This window comes from Acartia tonsa, chromosome 14 (genome assembly GCF_053477335.1).
Source record: "Acartia tonsa isolate MP-2025a chromosome 14, ASM5347733v1, whole genome shotgun sequence".
Taxonomy (NCBI): domain Eukaryota; kingdom Metazoa; phylum Arthropoda; class Copepoda; order Calanoida; family Acartiidae; genus Acartia; species Acartia tonsa.
The window spans coordinates 38,483,146-38,506,361 of NC_137273.1; the positions used below are offsets into that span (position 1 = coordinate 38,483,146).

General features: G+C 38.7%; 1 protein-coding gene across 2 annotated transcripts; it reads right to left on the bottom strand.

The window, feature by feature from the left end:
• Window positions 1–604: 604 nt before the first annotated feature.
• LOC145305800 (uncharacterized) lies at window positions 605–22,995 on the bottom strand. Of its 2 annotated transcripts, none has more exons than XM_080147614.1 (9): window positions 22,893–22,995; window positions 21,674–21,741; window positions 20,434–20,512; window positions 18,217–18,299; window positions 17,713–17,759; window positions 8,225–8,267; window positions 2,725–2,759; window positions 1,262–1,319; window positions 605–653 (listed from the first exon to the last, which is right to left on the bottom strand). In XM_080147614.1, exons 2-9 carry the CDS (start codon window positions 21,733–21,735, stop codon window positions 614–616), a joined length of 447 nt encoding a protein of 148 aa, XP_080003740.1. In that variant the 5' UTR covers window positions 21,736–21,741; window positions 22,893–22,995; the 3' UTR covers window positions 605–613. The 2 variants fall into 2 exon arrangements, with proteins under 2 accessions (XP_080003740.1, XP_080003741.1); XM_080147615.1 differs by having other exon boundaries at window positions 20,434–20,509; window positions 22,893–22,977.
• Between the last annotated feature and the right edge of the window lie 221 nt (window positions 22,996–23,216).

Here is a 23,216-nt window from a genome sequence, read left to right on the forward strand (position 1 = left end):
GTTTGGTTTTATAGAAATTTCCATAAAAAGTAATTAAAAATATAAGATTTTTGTTTCTTTTTTTCACAAGAAGCGCCTATCTCTATAAAACCCTACGATACATATTCATATAAAATCTTTATTGTTCAACTGCAGTTCACGGTAAAACGTTCCTTGTAACGAATAGCATAAAAAATCTAAGAACTTTAGAACGTATTGATAATGCTGGCACAAAATTTTAACCAACAAAAGAAGGCCTACAAATAATCTGGAACAGTCATTAATCAATAATGCACAGTTATATGGCAGTGCATATAAATGCACCATTGCACAAGAAAGACTAATTTTCCGGGATTTTTTTCAGTGAAGTTTTCCCTGTGTATCGTTGGATCTTGGCCATTCCAGATTTTTATGCCGCTTAAAACGGTGGTGTGCAGGCATAATCTATACGTTCATCCGTTTGAAAGCTAGCAGCCTTTAAAATAAATAGATTTTTGAAGATAATCGTTACCAGGAACATTTTACCGGGAACTGCACTTGATCCAAAATCTTTACTGTGAAGGATTCTTATATGAAATAGGCATAAATAGAAAGTTATAAGATAATTAAATGATAATTTTACATAATATACATTTTACTTTTTCTTGAGCATATCTTGGAGACTTAGATTTCCACTGAAAAAAATATAATCTATAATACAAAGTAATAGAATGGGTATCTATCTATCTAAAAGCTTGGTCTATAAGTTTCTCTTTTCTGGAGATATACATATATACTGGCTAGTAGTGCGATTTCACTTGAGAGGTGGTGGTACCATCTTCCAAAATGGTTATAAATTTTACCAGGACCTGCTACCCTTTAAAGAATAACCATATCGTCCAGCGAGATCCTTCAGTGTACATAGACAGACAGAGATCCTTATACTTTATTTTAAAGATAGCAATAAAGTAAGTCTCGATGTTGAAGGATCAACAAGGTACATTGATCTGATTTATAGACTGACATAAACGATCTACTTACAGAGTATGTAGCTTCGCTACAAAAAAAAAACAATACTTACTCTAAGAAGTTTGAAGAAAAATGAGTGTCAAGTAGCTGCGATATTTGCAATCATAGACAAACAGACAAACATATATTAAGTCTTCGCTAAAAAATAAAAAAATACTTACTCTAAGAAGTTTGATGAAAAGTAGTTGCGTTATTTGCAATGATAGACAAACAGACAAACATACACATGAGTTACTTATAGAGTAGCTTCGCTACTAAATAAAAAAATACTTACTCTAAGAAGTTTGAAGAGAAGTGGGTGTCAGTAAAGTAGGAAGTGGCGGCGTTTGTGTCTTTTAAAAGTTGTTATTTTATAATATGCATTAAATAAATAAAATGGTTGATTGACTTATTAGTAACTATGGGCCTAAGAAAATTGAAGCAAACAAAAATGTTGGAGGCACTAGCAATTTTTTAAAGCGCTATTCATTTTAAGTAGGGTGGATGTGTCATTTCCCCTAATATGAATCTGCAATGTAAGGGAGAACCATATCAGTTATGCTATTGGCTCCGCTTGAGGCACCAGGTGGCTACAGCTTAAATGGTAAACAAAAATTATGTGAGGAGGGTGGGTGGGAGTTTAGGAGAAAAATTATCTTAAAACATGCCTTGGACCAATATTAAGCTTTCCGTACAACCTACTATCTATAATACAAAGTAGAATGATGTCTTTCTGTCTGCACGTCAATCTGTTTGGATGAAGCTTAAAATCCCGCTAGTGTTTGAATTGATTGGGCTATTTTGAGGCATATACCTACTGATTGAAAAAAAGGTTTTAAGCTATTTTCTGGAGAGTGGGATAATCCCCTCCTTCTTAAAAATACTCCAGCAGAAAAGTGAATATAATAACTGCGCTACTTATGAACATACATGTCCTTGCTAAATCTTATCTAACCCATTCATTTTTAATTTTTCTCCTTTTGTTGTTTTTAGATGTTTTGAAATGAAAACACTAAAACGTCTGAGTTTGGTCAACACAAACACTTTTTACCAACATTATCTCTATGATTCACTTCAGTCAGTCAGTTTATAACGCTATGGGGGAAATTTAATTTTCTCGGCTGTTATTTAAGACTGCTAAATTTTTGGGTAAAGATACCCTCTTACAAAAAGACCCCAAAACGCAATTTTCCCTTTCATATAGTGTATTCTATATTTTTTTTGTATAAATACAAATCAAAATGATTCTTCCACTTTCAGGGATCTAAAGGGATAAGACAATGGTCGATGAATTGATGTACATCTCCAGTGATGGTACACAAAAAAGCCCCTTCTGTAGATTAAAATAGTGGTTAAAACGTTTGAACACTCATGTTAATGAATCAACCAACCAAAATTCACGAAAGTCCCCAAAGTTGTTAAGCAAACCAATAAGAAAACGTTATTATAAAACTTTGGGGACTAGTATATAATAAGCAGGCCATTGTCCCCTCTCTTTTTGTCTTATTTTAGTAAATTGTAATTGTGTAAACTTAAAAGCGAGGTCACATGATCCTAAAAAAGTCGCCCAAAACAAAATGAAAACAAATAAAATTTTATTGAATTGAAAAATAAACCTGTCTGCTCTTTAAACAACAAAATTTTGAAATTACAAAATATTTAAATAATTGATTGAAATATAGACAGACAAACATACCACCTCTTTAAAATGAATAAAATGTAAGTGGATATGTGTAAATTTATGCTTATTATAAAAACCTCTGGGCATAGTTTCTTTTGGCTTCACGTCATACCTGGAAAAAAAAATAAATCAACGAATATTTATATATCCTAATATATAAAGTAGTAAGCATTCTTTTGTCTGTAGCGAAGGATCTCGCTACCCGCTGAAACGATATGGTCCTCTTTTACAGTGAAGCTACTTTTGGATCTCGGGATGGTTTTAGGCTATTTTATTTTATAAGAAGTCTGGTTAGGTATGGTTTTAGGCTATTTTTCTACCATTCGATATTCCTTCGAATATAGAGCCCCTAGATGCTAGGGGCGCAGCCGCTAGTACAAATATAAAGTGTCAGCAATCCTCTAATCATGCTACGAAGCTGAAAATTTTAAGAAACACCTAAGTTATACATCTTATGGAAGCTTTACATAGGTCCCTGGATAGTTTTAGGCTATTTCATTTTAAAATCTAATTCTTGAGATGGTTTTAGTCTTTAATCTATCCTCTCCTTACGCCTTAAATATAGAGCCCCTAGATGCTTTGATTTCAGCTTTAAGTATGAAGTAACAGAGTTATCCAGTATTACTTCAAATTATATTAATTTATATCAAACTAAAACCAGCTATGATCTATATTGAAAGGCATAAATAAGATTTTTACAAGTCTAAACAGAATTTTGATGTTAAAATATAATTTTTTTATTATAACAAAGAATATTCATTGACATATGTACAACTTTATTCCTAATTAACCTGGAATCACCATTACTAAAATTTTATGTTTATATGTTTGGATATATAGGATAAAATGCCTATATCTAGGACCTAAGCTACTCGTTACAAACAACCACAACCCTATTTTACAAAAGCTTCGTTTTTAAATATATTAGCAGGGGGGGCAGAGACAGTGGTCTGTTTATTACACTAGTCCCCAAAGTCTTATATTAACGTTTTCTTTTTTTGTTGGTTTAACAACCTTCGGGACTATTAGTAAATTTTGATTGGTGTCCAAACGTTTACCCACTATACAGAAGGTGTAATTTTGTGTATCATCATTGGGGATGTACATCAATTTACATTGTCTTATCCCTTTAGACCCCTGTATATTAGGGAAAACTAAGTAATTTTATTTTTATGGAAGAATAAAAAAAGAAAATTATAAAATTAAGCTGTCAAACTTCTTAGTTTATCATGTAGTAAAAATGAACCGTCTGTGACAAACTACGAGAGAGTAGGGATAGGTCACTGAAAGAAATTTTTTTATTTTCATTTTTTTAAGTTAGATATTCTGTATATGAATGAACTTTTATATTTATGTTGGTTAGAATCGTCCTATTGATGGCAAACCTTGCACAACGATTCACTTATCAATAAGGAATACTTTTGAAAGCAAAGCAACTTTATAATTATAATCAGCCGGTTTGCACGACCGTGTGTTTATGCTTAATTGAAAATAGTGATCTAAATGTAACTGGAGTTTTACCTAAAAAAGCTTTGATAAGCACTGAAACTCCATCCTGTCAGGGTAAGTTGGGTTATAATGGGTACTGGATAGCCCCGAAGGGGTTAGGTACAGGAAAAATTTAACCCCTTGTCCTTCCCTTTTATTCTTTTATTATTTTAAAATATGGTTGTGGGGTTTCCGTGCTCGACAAGCACTCTGTGGGAAAACACCAAATATCTTCCTTTTACCTATTCCTGTATGCTTGCCCAACTGATAATAAAAATTTAATTTTACACAAATGCACGTTTTTAAAATGTCATAACTTATGTGTGCATTTACTTTATTTTGAAAATGGATGATTTCACTTATACATATCTCTTTAAAACTTAACCCCCCAACGCCCCCCAGGGCCCCCCCCCCCCCCCCACATTTAATCTAACCCTACTTTTTGGGGACTTCTTATAGGTCACAAGAAGGTTTATAACTATTTTGGAGAAAGTATCTACACCCCCCCCAAAAAAAAAAAAAATAGCAATTTCAACCCCCTTACTTTCAAATTTCAATCCCAACCCCCACCAACAAAAATATGTTGTTTTACTAAATTTATAAAATTATATTTGAAAATGCTAGTTAAATCTACCCGCTCTAACCCCCTTCCCTCTCCCCTTTTGGTGACCTCTACTGGTGTTGCTGTTAGTTTTTGCTTTTAAAAAATAAAATCAAATAGTATCACTAAGTTATCAATTCTAAATGATAAGATTATATTAATTTCACTAGCGGCTACGCCCCCTAGAGGCCTCTAGGGGCACTTGAGGAGGGGGGAGTCGAATTTAATAACCCAGTTTCTTATTTTGGATTTTTTTTTTTAAAGTAAAAAAAAATTTTTAGGCGTGTGAAGATCTTTTTTTTTGGGGGGGAGGGGGTTTGCCCATCCCCTCAATTTTAATTTTAGTTAAAAAATTTAGATTTTTTTTTTTTTTTGGGGGGGGGGGTATTTTTAATTTTGGCGGGGGGAGGTTGGGGGTGTCCTATCCCCCAAGAAAATAGTTATAAACCTTCCCGGGACCTATGAGAAGCTACCCTGTTATAAGAACCCGATCGGTTCAGCGGTTAGCGAGATCCTTTGGTACAAACAAACACACAGACAAACAAACATCCTGTTACTTTAGTATAAGGATTTATAATTTCTATGACCTTTCATGTCCTTGTAAATAAGATTTAACCTTCTAGTAATGTATTTAGTATTTCTTTAAAACAACAAAGAAATAGAAAAATAAGTAGCAAAATAGCAAAAAAGGCTATCAAAGTTTTAAAGAAATAATAAGAGCGATCTGCACAGCGATCTCAAGGGATAAGACAATGGTCTGTAAATAACGTTTGAACACTCAATTTAATGAACCAACCAATCAAGATTAAATAAAAGTCCCCAAAGTTGTTAAGGCAACGAATAAAAAACGATAAAAATTTGGGGACTAGTGTAATAAAAATCTAATTGTCCCCTCCCTTCCTGGATCTGCTATACATTCTAAGTGAAAAGAACATTAATTGCTAAACAAAAATAGTGTGGTGTTCGTTATGGCCGTTTGTAATTCATTACTACAATTATTTGCGAGCTGTTTCAGATAACATAAGCAGCAAAGTTTGAACACCTGTCTGCAGAGGCATGTGTAAGATGTCAGTTTGCTATGTGCCTCAAATATTTTCTTTCAATTTCAGCAAGGTAATTTTGCAAAGCTGAACTGTTTTTGCCAGTTGTTTTGCTACAGGGTGATCAAAATTGAAGAAGAAAATACATTTCCCATAAATGGAGGCTGGGGGGAGGATTGATTCATTCAAAAATAGGAAACAAAAATTACAGATTAAATGCTTCTCATTCATAAAGGATATTATTTTTAAAAGCGAATCGGATAGCTAATTTAGGCATGTTAGAGTTGTTCTATCGATTTCAAACTTTGCATGATGATTTTTATAGGAGTTAAGTACGAGTTAGAAAGCGAAGCAACTCTATAATTGTTACCAGATAGTCCGTACGTTCATTTTAAACATGTTGCCTTTTAACTTTTTAACAACAAATTATTATGTGATAAAATTATCCGATTGTTTTTTTTTCTCGAAATACTGATTCCTAGGACAACAAAGTACAATGTTATCAGCGAAGCATCACATATCAATTCTTAAAAATGTCAGTATGTCCTTAAAAATTATCCTGTATTCAAGTAGTTTTTCAACAAATCTACTTAGAAACATCGAAATAATGATTTATAATTCTGATTACTTAGTTCTGACACTCTACTGTGTGAGGTGTTAATGTTCGTTTCTTACCGTTAAAGAACTTCGCTTTTATGGATATTGTCATCCTTATCAAGATAATGATATAGATCAAATTATCTGTTATTAACCAATTAGTATTTATTCCTAATTATTAATTACAGAAAAGTGTAATAAAATTTTATATATTCGTTTCTTTTACATAATATTTGTGAAATTAAATAATTGTATTGTCAATAACTAGTTGTTTAAACTTTAGCTTGTAGGGGAGGGCGTGGAAGGTCTAGGAAAATAGACTAAAACCAACCAAAGATATTCAAATAGCTTCTCTGAAATGTACAATTAATTCGGACTTGTATTTTGCAAGATCATTAGCTTCAGAAATATAAAACATTAATACCTCAAATTGTAGAAGAAAACAAGGATGAGAACATCCATAAAAGCGAAGCACTGAAACGGTAGGACAAACGGAAATTAACACGTGTATAGTGTCAGAACTGAATAATCATAATATATGTACATATATGTATAAGAGTCAAAGCAAAATTGTAAGAAAATTTGTTGAAAAACTGCTTGATTCAGGATAATGTTTATGGACATACTTACATTTTTAGGACTTGAATATAGAGTTGCTTCTCTTATTAAATTATACTTTGTTGTCCCAGGAATCAATATACCAAAAATCAGATCAATCGGATGATTAGATCACATAAAAATTTGTTGTTAAAAAAGTAAAAAAATCAACATGTTTAAAATGGACGTACGGACATTTTGGTGATGATTATAGAGTTGATACGCTTTCTAAATCGTACCTAACTATTAAAGGAATCACCATGCAAAATTTGAAATCGATAGGACAATTCTAACATGCCTAAATTAACTAAAAAAGCTATCCGTTACGGACGGACAGACGTACGGACGGACCGACCCTAATTATAGAAAAGCTTTGCTTTTAAAAATTATTTGGTATTTTTAATTTATTTAAATCACAATATGACATTAAATGCATACCTAATGTTTCCCTATGTGTTTTTAATAATTTATTTGTTATTTTTAACCCTTAACGGTCGGGGAGGGAGGGGGGCGTTTTTTATCTCATTTTCTGTGTGTGAAAGATAAAGAGCCCAAACTGCGTGCATTTTTAAGTATGGGTATGACACATAACTGAGAGTTAGAATTTCTTGAATAACTCCATCCTGGTGGGCACAGGACGCCCTCCCCCCTGACCGATAAAAGTGCAGCAAGAGGCCCGACTGTTATGAGTTAAGAGACATCCTGTATGTTTACATGTTTAGATATTTTCTGTACATTGTGAATTGAATTGAGGTTGCTTTATTTTGACCTATTTGTCCGTTTCAAAATTATATCCTTTTGTTAAGGTTGTAAGTATTTTTTGCCTGTAGCTTAAGATTTTGTTTTACGAGAAACCTGATTGACGGCTGAAACTTAAACAAAATATAAATATAAAAAATACAAAAATACAAAATACGTGAGAAAGGATTCGTGATTTTTCTCCAATAAATCTATTCTTAATTTTATTATATGCTTTTTAAAATCTCCTTGTCCATATTTATATCCATATTTTTGTGCTTTGCTACTTATGGATGTTTTCACCTTTGTTTTTTTTTTGCATATTTTACAATTAAATATTTTAATAACAACCCTATTACAATTTATAGTGTCTGGACGGATGTTTTAAATGATTCAAATTTAATTTTGCATTTGTTTCAATTAGAGATATAGGTTTTGGCTAACAAAATATAGTTTATTTATCTATTAATTTATTTATCTATCTATCTATTCATCTATTATCTATCTATTTTTTACCTGGGTGGACTTGGGGCTCTACCTTGGAACACCATCAACTCAGCTGAAAAAAAAATATCTGATATTTATTAAGGTTAGGTAAGGTTGCAAAGGTTTCCGATGGAATTTTAGAAGAATATTCAAGATAAATTCTTATAATAAATTAACAGGATGTGTCTCTGTTTGTGCCGAAGGTATATAACTATTTTGGCGGATTATACCACTACCCTCCCAAGAGAAATCGTCCCTAGGAAAAATTCCCCCCACAAAATTTTTTTAAAACTAAAATTAGAAATGGGAGTATCCGCTAGGTAGATTATACAGTACTAATCGTTTATAATACAAAACGGTTAAAATCAAAATTACAAAAGGGGTAGTTTCACGAAATGCATTTGAACTTAATTTAGTGATCCGCATATTTTTCGCTAGTTAATTTATATAGCATATATTTAAAAGAATTAAAATTTTCTACCACGTAGTTTGGAAAATATCAAGACTTGAAAATCGTCTTTTTGTGATATATGCAATTTAATTCGTAAATCTTCCAAGAAATTTTTATTTGATTTATTTTTTTTCATTTTCCTCGCTCGAAATTGAAAAGAAAAAAAAAATTTGTTTTTCATTTAAAAAATTGAAAATCAGCATCTAAAACGACTCTATTTGTCTCTAAAATAAAAATAGAATAGAAGAGTTTTTGACAATAGCTATGAATCATGTTGAAGTAACAAGGATGACAATATTCAAATATATTTTAACTATAGTAGCGTATGTGCCCCTAGCATCTAGAGAATCTGTACCAGAAAGAAGAAATATGGGTGGACAAAAAAGCCTAAAATCATCATAAGATCTAATTAAATTTGAAGTAAGATGGACCTATGTGAAGGCTTCTAAAATGCAGAACTTAATCGGTTCAGTGGCTACCAAAATACTAAGCTAGAGACAAAGAACACCGTATTACTTTATAGAATAGGATAGGTATTAGGCATTACGCATTGGAAAGGTTTTTATGACCATTAAATTTTTAAATTGGGGGGGGGGGGGTATAAGTATAATCACCCTTATGCTTAAAGAAGCCATAATGATATGTCAATATTCACTACCTTTGTTTGTAATATCATTTAGTCGACATATGTACTCTATAATGATGACAATAGAAAAAAAATACAAACCATACGCAATAAAAAAGTAACAAAGTAAGATATTTTCTCGTATTCATTCGAATCCGGTGGATAGGAACCGGTTCTCATCCATACGAAAAAACTATGTCTAGCATCGTATTATATCCAGTTTTCTACGAATATAGAAATGTACAATCATAAGATTAAAACCAGTTTATTTAGCCGGTGCCTTCGGCACCACGGGGCTAAAAAAACTAGTTTTAATCTTATAATTGTACATTCTATATCCGCGGAAAGCCGTTTATAATACGATACGAGAAATAACTATTATCATAATACAAACTTGGACATACGGACATACCTAAATTATTAAAAGCTTCGCTACTAAAAGTAGTCTTGTATCTGTATCTTGAAATGACAAAGTCAGACTCTGTAAAATATCAGAGAAAAACAAAAGATACATTTAACTGTCATTTTAAAAAAACGATTTTTTTCTACATCTGGTGGAACGTCTGTCTGTCCTCATAAAGAATTTAAAACGTTTTATCTCATAAGGTAACGGAATTTTTGGTATAGTCCCTTTTGTAACATCGTTTTATTTATTTAGACAGATGGACAGACGGCTTCTCAGAATTATGAAGCAGTTTTCAGAGATCTAAAGGGATTAGACAATGGCCGATAAATTGATGAACATCTTCAATGATTATACACAAAATTATCCCTTCTTTAGTGGTTGAATCGTTTTGACACTCAACTTAATGAATAAACCAATCAAATTTACTAAAAGTTCCCAAAGTTTTTAAGTCAACGAATAAGAAAACGTTATTATAAAACTTTGGGGACTAATGAATAAAATGTCCCCTCCCTTGCTGAGTAATTTTACTTATAACTTTTTCTTATATGATTGTCTGTCCTGTTCTGCTTTTAAACTTGTCAATAAACTGTCAAGACAAAATATTTTTTTTAAAGCGAACTTTACTATAATTGAGTCGGTCCTTCCGTCCGTCCATAACGGTTAGCCCTTGTAGTTAATTAGGACATGATATAATTATTCTATAGATATTAACCTTCTCATGATTATTCCTCTAATAGTTAGGGCAGGCTGCGTGAGGGGCGCGTGATAGCTGCGTGTTCGTGCCCCTCCCCATATTTAGGCAGGCCAGTTTGACCGCTGGATAGCGGGGTCACCGTCGGTCATTAGGTAAATGGTGATATAAAGGGATTAGTGCAGAGGGCTTGTTATGATAAGTCACTGCGTAGCTCGCTGCTGGCCGGCAGGTTCTCCATGTCAGTATCAGGGTTCCAGATGGCATCTCTAGGTGGCTCTGGAGCTGGCGGCGGCGGCGGTGGTTCGTTGGGTTGATGCTGCAGGTTCTCTTCTACCGGGTCACGATCTTGGCCGCTAGGCTGTGGGGCGGCGGCGGCTGGCTGGTACACTGGGAACTGTCCTGGGTCACTAGTTGGCGGCGTCGCAGCTCCGGCAGGCAGCTCGGTGGCATCCTCGTCGCCATCCAGGTTGCCTTGAATGTCTGTTGGAATCTGATGGGCAGTTACATCTCCAGTGTATTTGCGCAGTCGGCCTACATGCGCGGTGACTTCCGAGATCCTGGCTGTTGGAGAGGCAGGTTTGATGACATAATGGACGTCTGTGGCTTGTCGCACTATTTTCCAAGGGCCAGTCCATCTCTTGGTAATCTTGGCTGCCTTCCCTGGCACCAGGCGGGGGGCCAGATACCAGACCAGGTCTCCAACCTCGTACTTGGCCGTGCCTTTGTAGGCGGCCGCGCTCCTCCGGATGGTTCCCTCCTCTCGCTGCTGGATGGCGTCGTACACGGCATGGTAGCGTTGCAGGAGAGCTTGGACGTTGGCTGGAACCGAGGCATACTCTGTGTCTGGCAGCCGGAGCACCATGTCCACCGGAAGTTTGGCCTCTCTCCCAAAGTAGGCCAGGAACGGGGTCACGCCCGTGGATCTGCAGGCCTTGGTGTTGTAGGCGAAGGCAATGGCAGGCAAGTGTGGCTCCCAGTTGTTGTCGTCTCTGTCTAGGAACAGACGCATGCCTGTGTTGAGCGTCCGATGGAACCTCTCCACTCGGTTGGACTGCGGGTTGTAGGGCGGTGGATGTGTCAGGCCAATCTCAAGCTTGGATGCCAGCTCCTTGAATACCTGGCCGGTAAACTCCATCCCATTGTCGGAGTGGATCTTCAGGGGACATCCGAACGTGGCCAGGTGGCGGTGCAGAAGGGCTTCAGCCACCGTGAGAGTGCGCTTGTTGGGGATGGCATAGAGGCTGACAAACCGGCTGAACCCATCCTGACAGGTGAGGATATAGCGGTTTCCCGCTGGGGTCTCTGGCAGCGGCCCCACCAGGTCAATAAACAGGACTTGTTGTGGATACCCCTGGCGGGAGGGCACATGTATCCCTAACTTCAACCTTTCCTTGGTAACCTTCTGTACACACTCAGGGCAAGTCTGAACCATCAGGCGGACGTCACGGGACAGGTTGGGCCACCAGAAGTGCATGGCGACGCGGGCAATAGTAGCGTCCATTCCAAAGTGCCCGGCCATGGGGGTCCCATGGGCTAAAAAGAACGCGTCCTGCTGAAGGGCCGAAGGCAGCAGGTATCTTGTTCTTTCTCCTGTCAGGGTCTGGTCAGTGGTGGTGAGGCAGCCATGCTCGTCAAGTCCCAGGGCTGCGAAGCGGCTGGCGTACTGCAGCTCGTCTCGTTCCTTGCCGCGCAGCTCAGCCTTAGTTGGGGCTTTGCCATCGGCCACCCACTGGTGGACACGGAGCAGGAGAGGGTCCTGTGTCTGTGCTTCTAACACTCTAGCCGGGTCCAGTCGTGCGGCAGAGGGCCGGCCAGCTGCGGACTCCCCTAGCTGGCAGAGGGTGTGGATGTACTCAGCTTGCTCTGCTAATTCTTCAGCGGTAGCTGTCGGCATGTTGTCGTCCTCCCGGCGGCTGAGGGCGTCGGCGTTGGTGTTCTGGGTGCCGGGACGGTGGCAGACAGTGAAATCTAGGGCCGCTAGCTCCTCCTGCCAGCGAGCCACCATCCCTGTGGATGTGTTCAGCGACTTCATCTGTAGCAAGGCTGAGGAATCAGTGTTGATCTGGAAGCTGCGGTAGGACAAGATGCCGTGAAATTTCCGAATTCCATACATAATGGCGGCCATCTCTCCCTTCCAGGACGGGTAGCGAGTCACGGCGGCAATCAGCCTCTCCTTGCCGTCCTGGTATTGACTAAGGATGGCAGAGATGGCGCGGCAGCTGAAGTCTGTGGTGAGCTGGAACACCGCCGGCAAGTCAAACCTAGGCGGCGCTCGGATGGGGGCTTGGCGGAACTTGTCCTTGAGCTGTAGCAGCTGGGCTTCCATCTCAGGCGTCCAGGTCAGTGTCTTGGCCGTTTTCTGCCGATTCATCTCGTAGGTGAGGTCGGCATACTCTGGGATGAACAGGCGGTAGTATCCAAAGAACCCCAGGAGTGCCAGCAAATCCTTGGGGGTGCTGGGGGCCGGCCAGTCCAGGATACGGTCAATATAATCCTCTTGCATGGCTATCCCCTCACGGCTGAGGGTGTGGCCCAGATAATCCACCTTGGCTCGAAACAGCTTGGTCTTGGCTGGCTTGAGGCGGATCCCTCCCCTGCGGTGGGCTTCCAAGACTTCCCGGAGCCTAGCCAGGTGGGCCCAGGTATCCTGGTGGAAGGTCAGGACGTCATCAAGATATGACTGGAGGTTGGCCGTGCCTAATGGGTTTAGGACCCCTGCAATAAATCTGGAGTAGACAGATGGTGCCGTAGCGAGGCCAAAGGGCATCCTTTTCCATTGGTACAAGCCCCTGGGGGTGGTGAAGGCGGTGCAAGGCCGGCTGTCCTCGGACACACGGATGGTGTAGTACGCGGCCACCGCGTCTAAGGCACTGTAGACGCGGTGTCCTCCCGCTCGTTCTACCAGCTGCTGGATCCTGGGCAAAGGGTAGCTATCCAGTTCCAGGCACTTGTTTAGGGCTCTGTAGTTGACGGCCCAGCGGGTGCTCCCGTCCTTCTTCTTGATGGGCACCAGGGGGCTACTCTAGGCGGAGTCTGAAGGCTCTATGACTCCCTCTTGTAGCCAGGTGTCCAGTTGCTTCTCCAGCTCAGCCTCCTGCCGCGGGTTCAGATCCCTAAATCTCTGGCGAATCGGCTGGGTCCCTGGTTTGAGGCGCAGCTGCAACTCTACTACGTCAGTGCAGCCGGGGGTAGAGTTGGAGAAGACGTCCCTGTACTCTGATAACATGGTCCAGACCTCCTTCTTGAGCAGGGGGTCCTTGCGCAGGAACTCATTCTCCTCCATCTCAAGGGCCTCCCACAGCTCCTGCATATCTGGGGGCTCAACAGGCTCTTGGAACGAATGGATACGAGGGGGAGGCTTATCAGAAACCTCCAAAATGTCAGGTTTGACCAGCTCCCCAGCCACGGGGAGGCCAGCGTCCAGCAGGAGGGGCGTCTCCCCTTCATTTACCACCAGCACTCGAAACACGCTGGCGGAGCCAGGCCTGTGGGCATACAGGCCTTCTGGGATGACAAGATCCTCCCCAAACCTCTGTTCTGGGGCAGCTAGTTGGATGGCATCCTTAGTACGGTGCCCCACTAATTCAACAGGGACAGCCATGACGCCGCGGCCAGGCAAGACCACCCGCTTGGCCGTACGGAGTTGGGGTGGTTGGCCATCAGTTGGAGTGACAGCGCTTAGCCTGTACGTGGCTGGCGCGGGGTCAGCTTCGGCTCCGGGACCCACCGGCCGCGACTTGACGGGCTCGGCCTCGGGAGGGGCTGACGTGTCGGAGCCAGGCGTGGCTCCGAGGGCGTCCGGCCACGATTTGACGGGCTCGGCGCTGGGAGAGGCCGGGGCGCTGGGACCAGCCTGGGCTCCGTGGGCGTCCGGCCGCGACTTGACGGGCTCGGCGCTAGGAGAGGCTGAGGCAGCGGAGCCATGCGTGGCTCCGGAGGCGGCCGGCCACGACTTGACGGGCACGGCGCCAGGAGAGGCTGATTCCTGGGAGTTGAGCTTGGCTCCGGGTGCATCAGACCGCGACTTGACGGGTCTGGACTCGGACTCGGCCGGCTGAATGGCTGGGGGTCCCAGGTAGAGGGGGCCAGGTGGACACGGCTGGCCGTTGATGAAGGTGTCAGCGGAGAAGATCGGCTCTGGAGGGCTGGCGATCTCAGGAAACGTCGTTGGCAGGTTCTCCAGCGGCACCTTGGGCACTGGGGGCAACCCCATGGCTAGCAGGTTGGTCCCCTTATGGGCGTTTAGCGCAGTATCCACCCAGTGCGTGCCTTTCTCAACCACACGCGGCTGCTCTGGCAGTGGGCCTGGCAGAGGCCCCTCGTAACTCAACTCTCTCTCGGCTGTCTCCCGGTCGATGGGGACACCACGGAGTGGGATGAACTCCCCACGCACCCACAAGCAGGGGGGTTGCATGTCAAAACAGAGCCTAGTTCTGAACTCCTAGAGAAAATACCCTCCTAGGTTCAGAGGGTGTGAGAGATTCCGTACCACAGTCACGTGGTACAGATGGAGTATAAGGGTGTGTGAAACTGCCATATATAATTCTTTTAACTTTCCTATTACCTGGAGGGGCTGGCCTTCCTCGTTAGCAGTCAGGATTTGGGTGTTGTCGGGAACCAACATGCGTTGCACGCCCATTGCGTGCATGAGGTGTTCAGAAATTACAGCAGACCCTGGTACACGGTTGCCAGAATCGACCATGGCATCAACCTGTACGTGCTGGGCAGGGTCAGGAGTGGGAAACCTCACCCTGATATGGCAGGGGAAGTGGAGGTCCTGCCCTTGAGACAAAGGGGCCTCCCGTTCGGCTGGGGTTGGCAGAAACTTTGGTGGTGGCCGAACCGCAGCTATGGTAGTATCGCTTACCATGGTGGCTTAGACTGTAGCTTCGAATCACTAGAGCTTATCAATTATCACTGGGTCAACAATTTTATATTTCTTTTTATCACTTGGTTGACATTTATACACACTTATGTGTTGTTATCACTAGGAGCTCTAGGTGTGATTCTGGAAGCACTGGCAGCAGGGAATGTCCGTCCTGCAAGGTTCAGAGGGATGGCGGCGGCAGGGAATGTCCCGTCCTGCAGCGCCACTGGTTCGAATCCCGAAAGATGGCGGCAGGGAATGGCCCGTCCTGCAGCGCCTCGGGTTCGAATCCTGGGAGACAGCGGCAGGGAATGTACCGTCCTGCCGTGCCTGTGGCTCAAATTCTGCTATCCGTCACAGTGGTAGGCCTTACTTGTGTGCTGAAGCTTCGCAGCCACACATTGCCTTCTCAGGGAGACCAGCACCTAGCTGTCTGTCTCGTAGGTTTGGCCTGGGTGTCCTGGGGCTTGTCCCAGCTACACTTGCCAATTTAGACTCAGTTTTGTAGCCGTTTGAGCTAAATTATCCGATTACCATGGCTGCGCACCTAGCGCTACTCCTACACGGTACGGAAAAAGCGCCGTAACTGGCGCTTCTAGCAGGCTAAATCTGCTTGCCGTAGGCCAAAGGCCCACACATTGCGTTCAAAATGATGGAAATTCGACCTAAAAAGGCCGTCTCACGGGTCAGTTGGCTTCTCAGTTGGCGGCTGACTGTCCCCTTACTTGCCAAAGGGTCCAATCAGAGGTAGAATAGGCTAATTTCTGTAAGGCTCGATTGAAACACGCTGACACCAAGATGTGGTAAGCCGAACGTTTCAGCTCACGGGTTGCGAGTTCGAGTCCAACGAGCCTTAGCCTTGAATTATTCTACCAAAAAACAAACTAGCAGGATTTAGTCATACAGAAATTATATATTTAACTGAATAATATTTACAATAAATGTTTACTATATATATACAACAGATTATAACAATGGTTAGGTTTGAAGGGGGTGTGGGACACAAGGGCTTAGCCCACGGCGGTAGACAGGCTGCGGGGGCAGCTGTGGTAAAAGGGGAGGCAGTGCCTCCCGGTTGTATAATTGCGTGAGGGGCGCGTGATAGCTGCGTGTTCGTGCCCCTCCCCATATTTAGGCAGGCCAGTTTGACCGCTGGATAGCGGGGTCACCGTCGGTCATGAGGTAAATGGTGATATAATGGGATTAGTGCAGAGGGCTTGTTATGATAAGTCACTGCGTAGCAATTCTGTAAACTGCCCGTCCGTCTGGTTGCCGTATTACCACAAAACGTCATCAAAAATAGTAATTAACTATGTACATAAAATAGGTTTTTGACATATATTTTGATGTACTGGGGAAAAAGGCAGAGAGATAGAGAGAGGGGACAATGGACTTTTTAATACACAAGTCCCCTAAGTTTTTTAATAAAGTTTTCTTATTCGTTGGCTTAACAACTTTTGGGACTCTTAATGAATTTTGATTTGTTTATTAAATTGAGTGTCCATACGTTTCAACCACTAAGTGTCATCTACAGAAGGTGTAATTTTGTGTATTAACATTGGAGATGTACAACAAGTAGTCTTATCCCCTTAGATCCCTGTTATTATAATTACATTCGGACTAACATTATAGAGTTGCTGCGCTACTTAAAAGTACTTTAAAATTTATTCAAAATTTGACCTTGAATAATTTATTCATAATGTGTCGTGTAAGAAATGTTTAAATATATTTTATTAATGCTGATATTTAAACATTAAAGTTAATTGAAAGTAAAAAATAAGGATGACAACATCCATAAAAGCGATGCTCTGAAACGGTAGTACAAACTACAAACGAACATTAACAATTGTAGATTGTCAGAACTGAAAAATCATAAAATAGATGTTGAAAAACTGCTTAAATACAGGATATTGTTTAAGGTCATACCTTCATTTTTTGCTCTGATAATCAGTATTCCAAAAATCAGATTTATAAAATAACTATATCACATAAAAAATCGTTGCTTAAAAAGTAAAAATCAACATGTTTTAAACGGACGTATGAACATTCTGATAACGATTATAGTATTGCTGCACTTCCTAGATTGTACTTAACGTTACAGGAATCACCATGCAAAGTTTGAAATCAATTGAACAATTCTAACATATCTAACTGTTTCGGACGTACAAACGGTCGGACGGACCTACCCTAATTATTAAAAAGCTTCGCTTTGAAATACTAAGAAATTGCGGAAAGTTTGTGTTTCACTTTAGGTAAGGTTGGGTTATATTGGTTACAATGTAGCCCTGTAGGTTTTTAGGGATTTAACTTAAAGATAAAAAATCTACAAAATAAGTTTGCTATCTAAGAAAGCTTAAATTGTACTTTTGACTAAAATGATCAAACCCATACTAGCAAAACCACGAGTATAGCATACATTTGACTCATAAAAATTAATGTTGTTCATTATAACAACGCAGATATCAGAAAAATTACCTTTTGATGGTGTTTTGGCATCAGATCTGACAAGCATAGACCAGTTTCTAAATATAATAACTATAGAGTTACTGCACTATAATTAATAATAAGTATGTCCATAAATAGCGCAACATCCAAGACAGACTAAGCCTATTATATAAAGTAGTAAGGTTTTTTCTATACTTTAACTATTGATGCTTTCTAATCTAAGTAAGCTAAGTAAGATATTTTGGAGTGGATATTTTAAGGAGGGGGGGGGGGAGTTCGACCAATTTTTGATTTTAGATTACAGTTTTTTTAAAAAGTCAAATAAAATCTTGGGAGGGTAGTGGTTCCCTCACCCAAAATATCTATAAACCTTCCAAGGACCTATGAAAAGCTAGCCTTTGAAAGAGAACCATACCAGTTAGCGAGATCCTTCGGGACAGACAGACAAACAAACATCCTGTTATTTTATTATGAGGATAATGATTTATTTAAGGTTATCCCTGCGGGAAACCCAAAACCTTTGGCGCTAATTACCTTGTTGAGTCTTTATCAGTAGAGTATCCATAATTATATCTGCTTGTTGTGGGGGTAGCACTTCCAGTACCATATCTTCTATCCTAGATAGATAGATAGATAGATAGATAGATAGATAGATAGATAGATAGATGGATAGATAGATAGATAGATAGATAGATAGATAGATAGATAGATAGATAGATAGATAGATAGATAGATAGATAGATAGATAGATAGATAGATAGATAGATGGATAGATAGATAGATAGATAGATAGATAGATAGATAGATAGATAGATAGATAGATAGATAGATAGATAGATAGATAGATAGATAGATAGATAGATAGATAGATAGATAGATAGATAGATAGATAGATAGATAGATGGATAGATAGATAGATAGATAGATAGATAGATAGATAGATAGATAGATAGATAGATAGATAGATAGATAGATAGATAGATAGATAGATAGATAGATAGATAGATAGATAGATAGATAGATAGATAGATAGATAGATGGATAGATAGATAGATGGATAGATAGATAGATAGATAGATAGATAGATAGATAGATAGATAGATAGATAGATAGATAGATAGATAGATAGATAGATAGATAGATAGATAGATAGATAGATAGATAGATAGATAGATAGATAGATAGATAGATAGATAGATAGATAGATAGATAGATAGATAGATAGATAGATAGATAGATAGATAGATAGATAGATAGATAGATAGATAGATAGATAGATAGATAGATAGATAGATAGATAGATAGATAGATAGATAGATAGATAGATAGATAGATAGATAGATAGATAGATAGATAGATGGATAGATAGATAGATAGATAGATAGATAGATAGATAGATAGATAGATAGATAGATAGATAGATAGATAGATAGATAGATAGATAGATAGATAGATAGATAGATAGATAGATAGATAGATAGATAGATAGATAGATGGATAGATAGATAGATAGATAGATAGATAGATAGATAGATAGATAGATAGATAGATAGATAGATAGATAGATAGATAGATAGATAGATAGATAGATAGATAGATAGATAGATAGATAGATAGATAGATAGATAGATAGATAGATAGATAGATAGATAGATAGATAGATAGATAGATAGATAGATAGATAGATAGATAGATAGATAGATAGATAGATAGATAGATAGATAGATAGATAGATAGATAGATAGATAGATAGATAGATAGATAGATAGATAGATAGGGGGCTTGGTGTCGCTTCGGGTTCAAGACCTCTCTACGCACCTAGAAACATACTCTGCTTATGATTGTGGTGTAAAGCGTCCATTCGCCTATCAGACAACCAACCCTTTGATTGCACGACCTTTGTCTGAGAAGTTCAAACTGTGCATGGTAATAAGTTGCGCCTGTTTTAGGCCAAGGCATTAACCCAACTCTAACTATCAATGTCGCGCACTTGACATAGTCTTTACGTCTTTACTTATGACGCGGTGTTAAGCCGAGATTTGAACCTATCACTCCCACGATGTCGAGCGAGTGCGCTACGTGTTGAGCCACGGTCGCAGGTTTAGATAGATAGATAGATAGATAGATAGATAGATAGATAGATAGATAGATAGATAGATAGATAGATAGATAGATAGATAGATAGATAGATAGATAGATAGATAGATAGATAGATAGATAGATAGATAGATAGATAGATAGATAGATAGATAGATAGATAGATAGATAGATAGATAGATAGATAGATAGATAGATAGATAGATAGATAGATAGATAGATAGATAGATAGATAGATAGATAGATAGATAGATAGATAGATAGATAGATAGATAGATAGATAGATAGATAGATAGATAGATAGATAGATAGATAGATAGATAGATAGATAGATAGATAGATAGATAGATAGATAGATAGATAGATAGATAGATAGATAGATAGATAGATAGATAGATAGATAGATTGATAAATATATAGATAGATAGATAGATAGATAGATAGATAGATAGATAGATAGATAGATAGATAGATAGATAGATAGATAGATAGATAGATAGATAGATAGATAACTATAACTATTATTGTCGCGCACTTGACATAGTATCAGTAGGAACCCTTTTAACGTCTTTAGTTATGACGCGGTTACGACGTCGAGCGAGGGCGCTACGTGTTGAGCCACGGTCGCAGGTTTAGATAGATAGGCAAACTTACTGAATATCTAGACTGTGATGTACTGCCAGATCTTGAACTTGAGTAAGATGATCCGCTACCCAATGATAGGGGTGTTCTTCTAAACAACAAGGATGACAACATCCATAAGTAGCGAAGCACAAAATTTCGTGGATGGGACTGACGGTCATTGTTGTCAAAGCCTTCCGACCGCCTTTAATGTTTTATAGTTAATTGTGCTCCTTATTGATGGGAATGTTGTCAAAAATTTTCAGCTTTCTATCTTTTATAGGAGCTGAGTAAATCACATTTCCCCCATAGCGTTACGGATGGACGGACGGACTGACGGATGGACTGACGGACTGACGGATGGACTGACGGACAAAGTGAATTATAGAGTAGCTTCGCTACTAAAAATAAGGATCACATCATCAATACAATTTTAACAAGAACTACTCTTGTTATAAGAAGTAGGAAGGTTTTTTGACAGTAGCTTAAGATTTTGATAACTACTGAACCGATCGAGTTCTCCAGTTTTGGTTTTAGACAAATTTATTTTTGAATTTAAGTTTTAGGAAAGTTTTACTAGTACTAGGGAGGGAAGGTACAGTTGGCTGTAAATTCTGCAGTTGGCTCATAACTCTGGAGACTTTTATTAAATCTTGCAGTATTTCAAATTTTTCAACAATAAAGTTAATGTACAGTACAAATGGATTTTTTGATTGTATATAAGATAGCAATCTAGTTCTTTTGTAAATAGAAGAAAAAATATTAAAAGCTATATTTTTATGCAGTGGCATACACATAGTTTTGATTATTAGTCATATTATATTTCGCATAGTAAGTATTATAAACAGCTTTCCTCGGTTATAGAAATATACAATTATAAAACTGGTCTTAATATTATGGTTGTACATTTTTGTATTCGTTGAAAACTGGATATAATACGTAACGATACATGATTTTTCAGTTTGGCTTAGAACCGGTTCTAATCCAGCGGATATTAATCGGTTTCGAAGCCATACTGGAATAGTTATTTCTCGCATCGTATTATAAACGGCTTTCCGCGGATATAGAATGTACAATTATAAGATTAAAACCAGTTTTTTTAGCCCGTGCCTTCGGCATCTCAAGGCTAAAAAAACTGGTTTTAATCTTATGATTGTACATTTCTATATTCGTAGAAAACTGGATATAATACGATGCTAGACATAGTTTTTTCGTATGTATGAGAACCGGTTCCTATCCACCGGATTCGAATGAATACGAGAAAAGAAGTTACCTGGAATCATAGCTGCTGCTGCTGCTACTACTGGATGAATATCTGCTACTTGAATATGACATTGTTATCTATAAAAACACAAATTTACAATATTTAGTTCATATTTGCTATTTTTAGAATTATATAACTGTTTTTTGCTTTAAATAATGATAAATTGTTTACGGTAAAAAAAATTATTGTTTCAACAAATATTAAAATTATAAAATATTATTTAAATTATAAGGTTTAAGTAAAATTTGAAGAAGAAAAATATTTTCTCACATATTTTAAAATAGTTTTATCAAACGTTATTTTGAAGTCAAACTAACTTTAAAATATAAATTATAATTCAAATAAGAGTTTCCTTAGATTCAAGTAAGGACATTTATTTAAACGTTATGAAAAGCTAAAACTTCTTATAAAGCTTCCAACAACCAGGCATTAGGAAGACTAAATAAAACTCAAAACTTTTATATATTTCGGCATTTTTTTACTTTTTTGGAGCAATTAAAAAAACCTGCAATATCCAAATGGATCTTCCTAATAGGAAGCTTTGCTTTTGTTGATTGATATCTGTTAAAGATATAGCTAAATGCATAAAAACTTTTTCAAGTAGAACCGACCCCCCCCCCCCTATCCCTTCTTTATAATATTAGCTTAAATCTATACATCATTACAACATTAATATTAACAACGATGACAACATCCATGAAAGGGTAGATCTAAATTCAGACGCTAAAACAACCAATGCAACATCATGCAAAGTTCAAAATCGACAGGACTATTCTAACGATAAGGACCATCCTTAACCGACGGACCGTCCGTTACTATAGAAAAAGCTTGAAAATAAATTCAATCACAGTCATGAATTTCAAGCAAATTTCAAAGAGTTGGTTGTCCGACTGGTGTATCCAATGACTGCCAAAATTAAGAATTATTAAATTAAAATCAGTATTTTTAGATAATAGAATACATAGATTATAACTAGTGGGTGCGTCTCTAGCCTCTAGGGAAGGAAGTAAATTAACCTAAAATCAAGTCAAGACAGCCATTTTAAAATTAAAATTTTAAACAGCCTAAAGCTATTCAGGGACCTAAATAATACTTCCCTAAAATGGATGACTAAATTGATAAAGTGCTTATCAAGATCTTTTTAAACAACAAAAAATTCGAATTTCACAAACAAAAAAGTAGAAAGACATAAGGAACGTCAACTAAAATCAACACTTTTAAAGTTGACCTACGTATGGCTAGCTAAACACTCGCTGAGCGACAAGTTGACCTACGCACTGCTAGCGAGACAGGCGTTGAACGACAGAGGTTAAGGTGAGGAAAGGCTGTGTTGAACTAATATGTAAGTAATAACAAAAATAAACACTCAAATTCGTTGACATTGCTGCCTTCAATTTTTTTCTCACTCTCTTATTTTTCGCTTTCTCTCTCTCTCTCTCTCTCTCTCTCTCTCTCTCTCTCTCTCTCTCTCTCTCTCTCTCTCTCCCTCTCTCTTTCTTTCGCTCGCACTCTCTCTCTCTCTCTATCACATTTTACCCTACCCTCTTTCTTT

What these genes read in the sequence shown, in the direction of transcription:
- LOC145305800 (XM_080147614.1), bottom strand. Translation starts at nt 21,735, where the DNA reads ATGTCATATTCAAGTAGCAGATATTCATCCAGTAGTAGCAGCAGCAGC. An exon ending in AGCAGCAGCTATGATTCCAG is followed by an intron (nt 20,513 to 21,673) that starts GTAACTTCTTTT and finishes CTTGTTGTTTAG; the next exon opens with AAGAACACCCCTATCATTGG. An exon ending in ACTGATAAAGACTCAACAAG is followed by an intron (nt 17,760 to 18,216) that starts GTAATTAGCGCC and finishes TATTATATTTAG; the next exon opens with AAACTGGTCTATGCTTGTCA.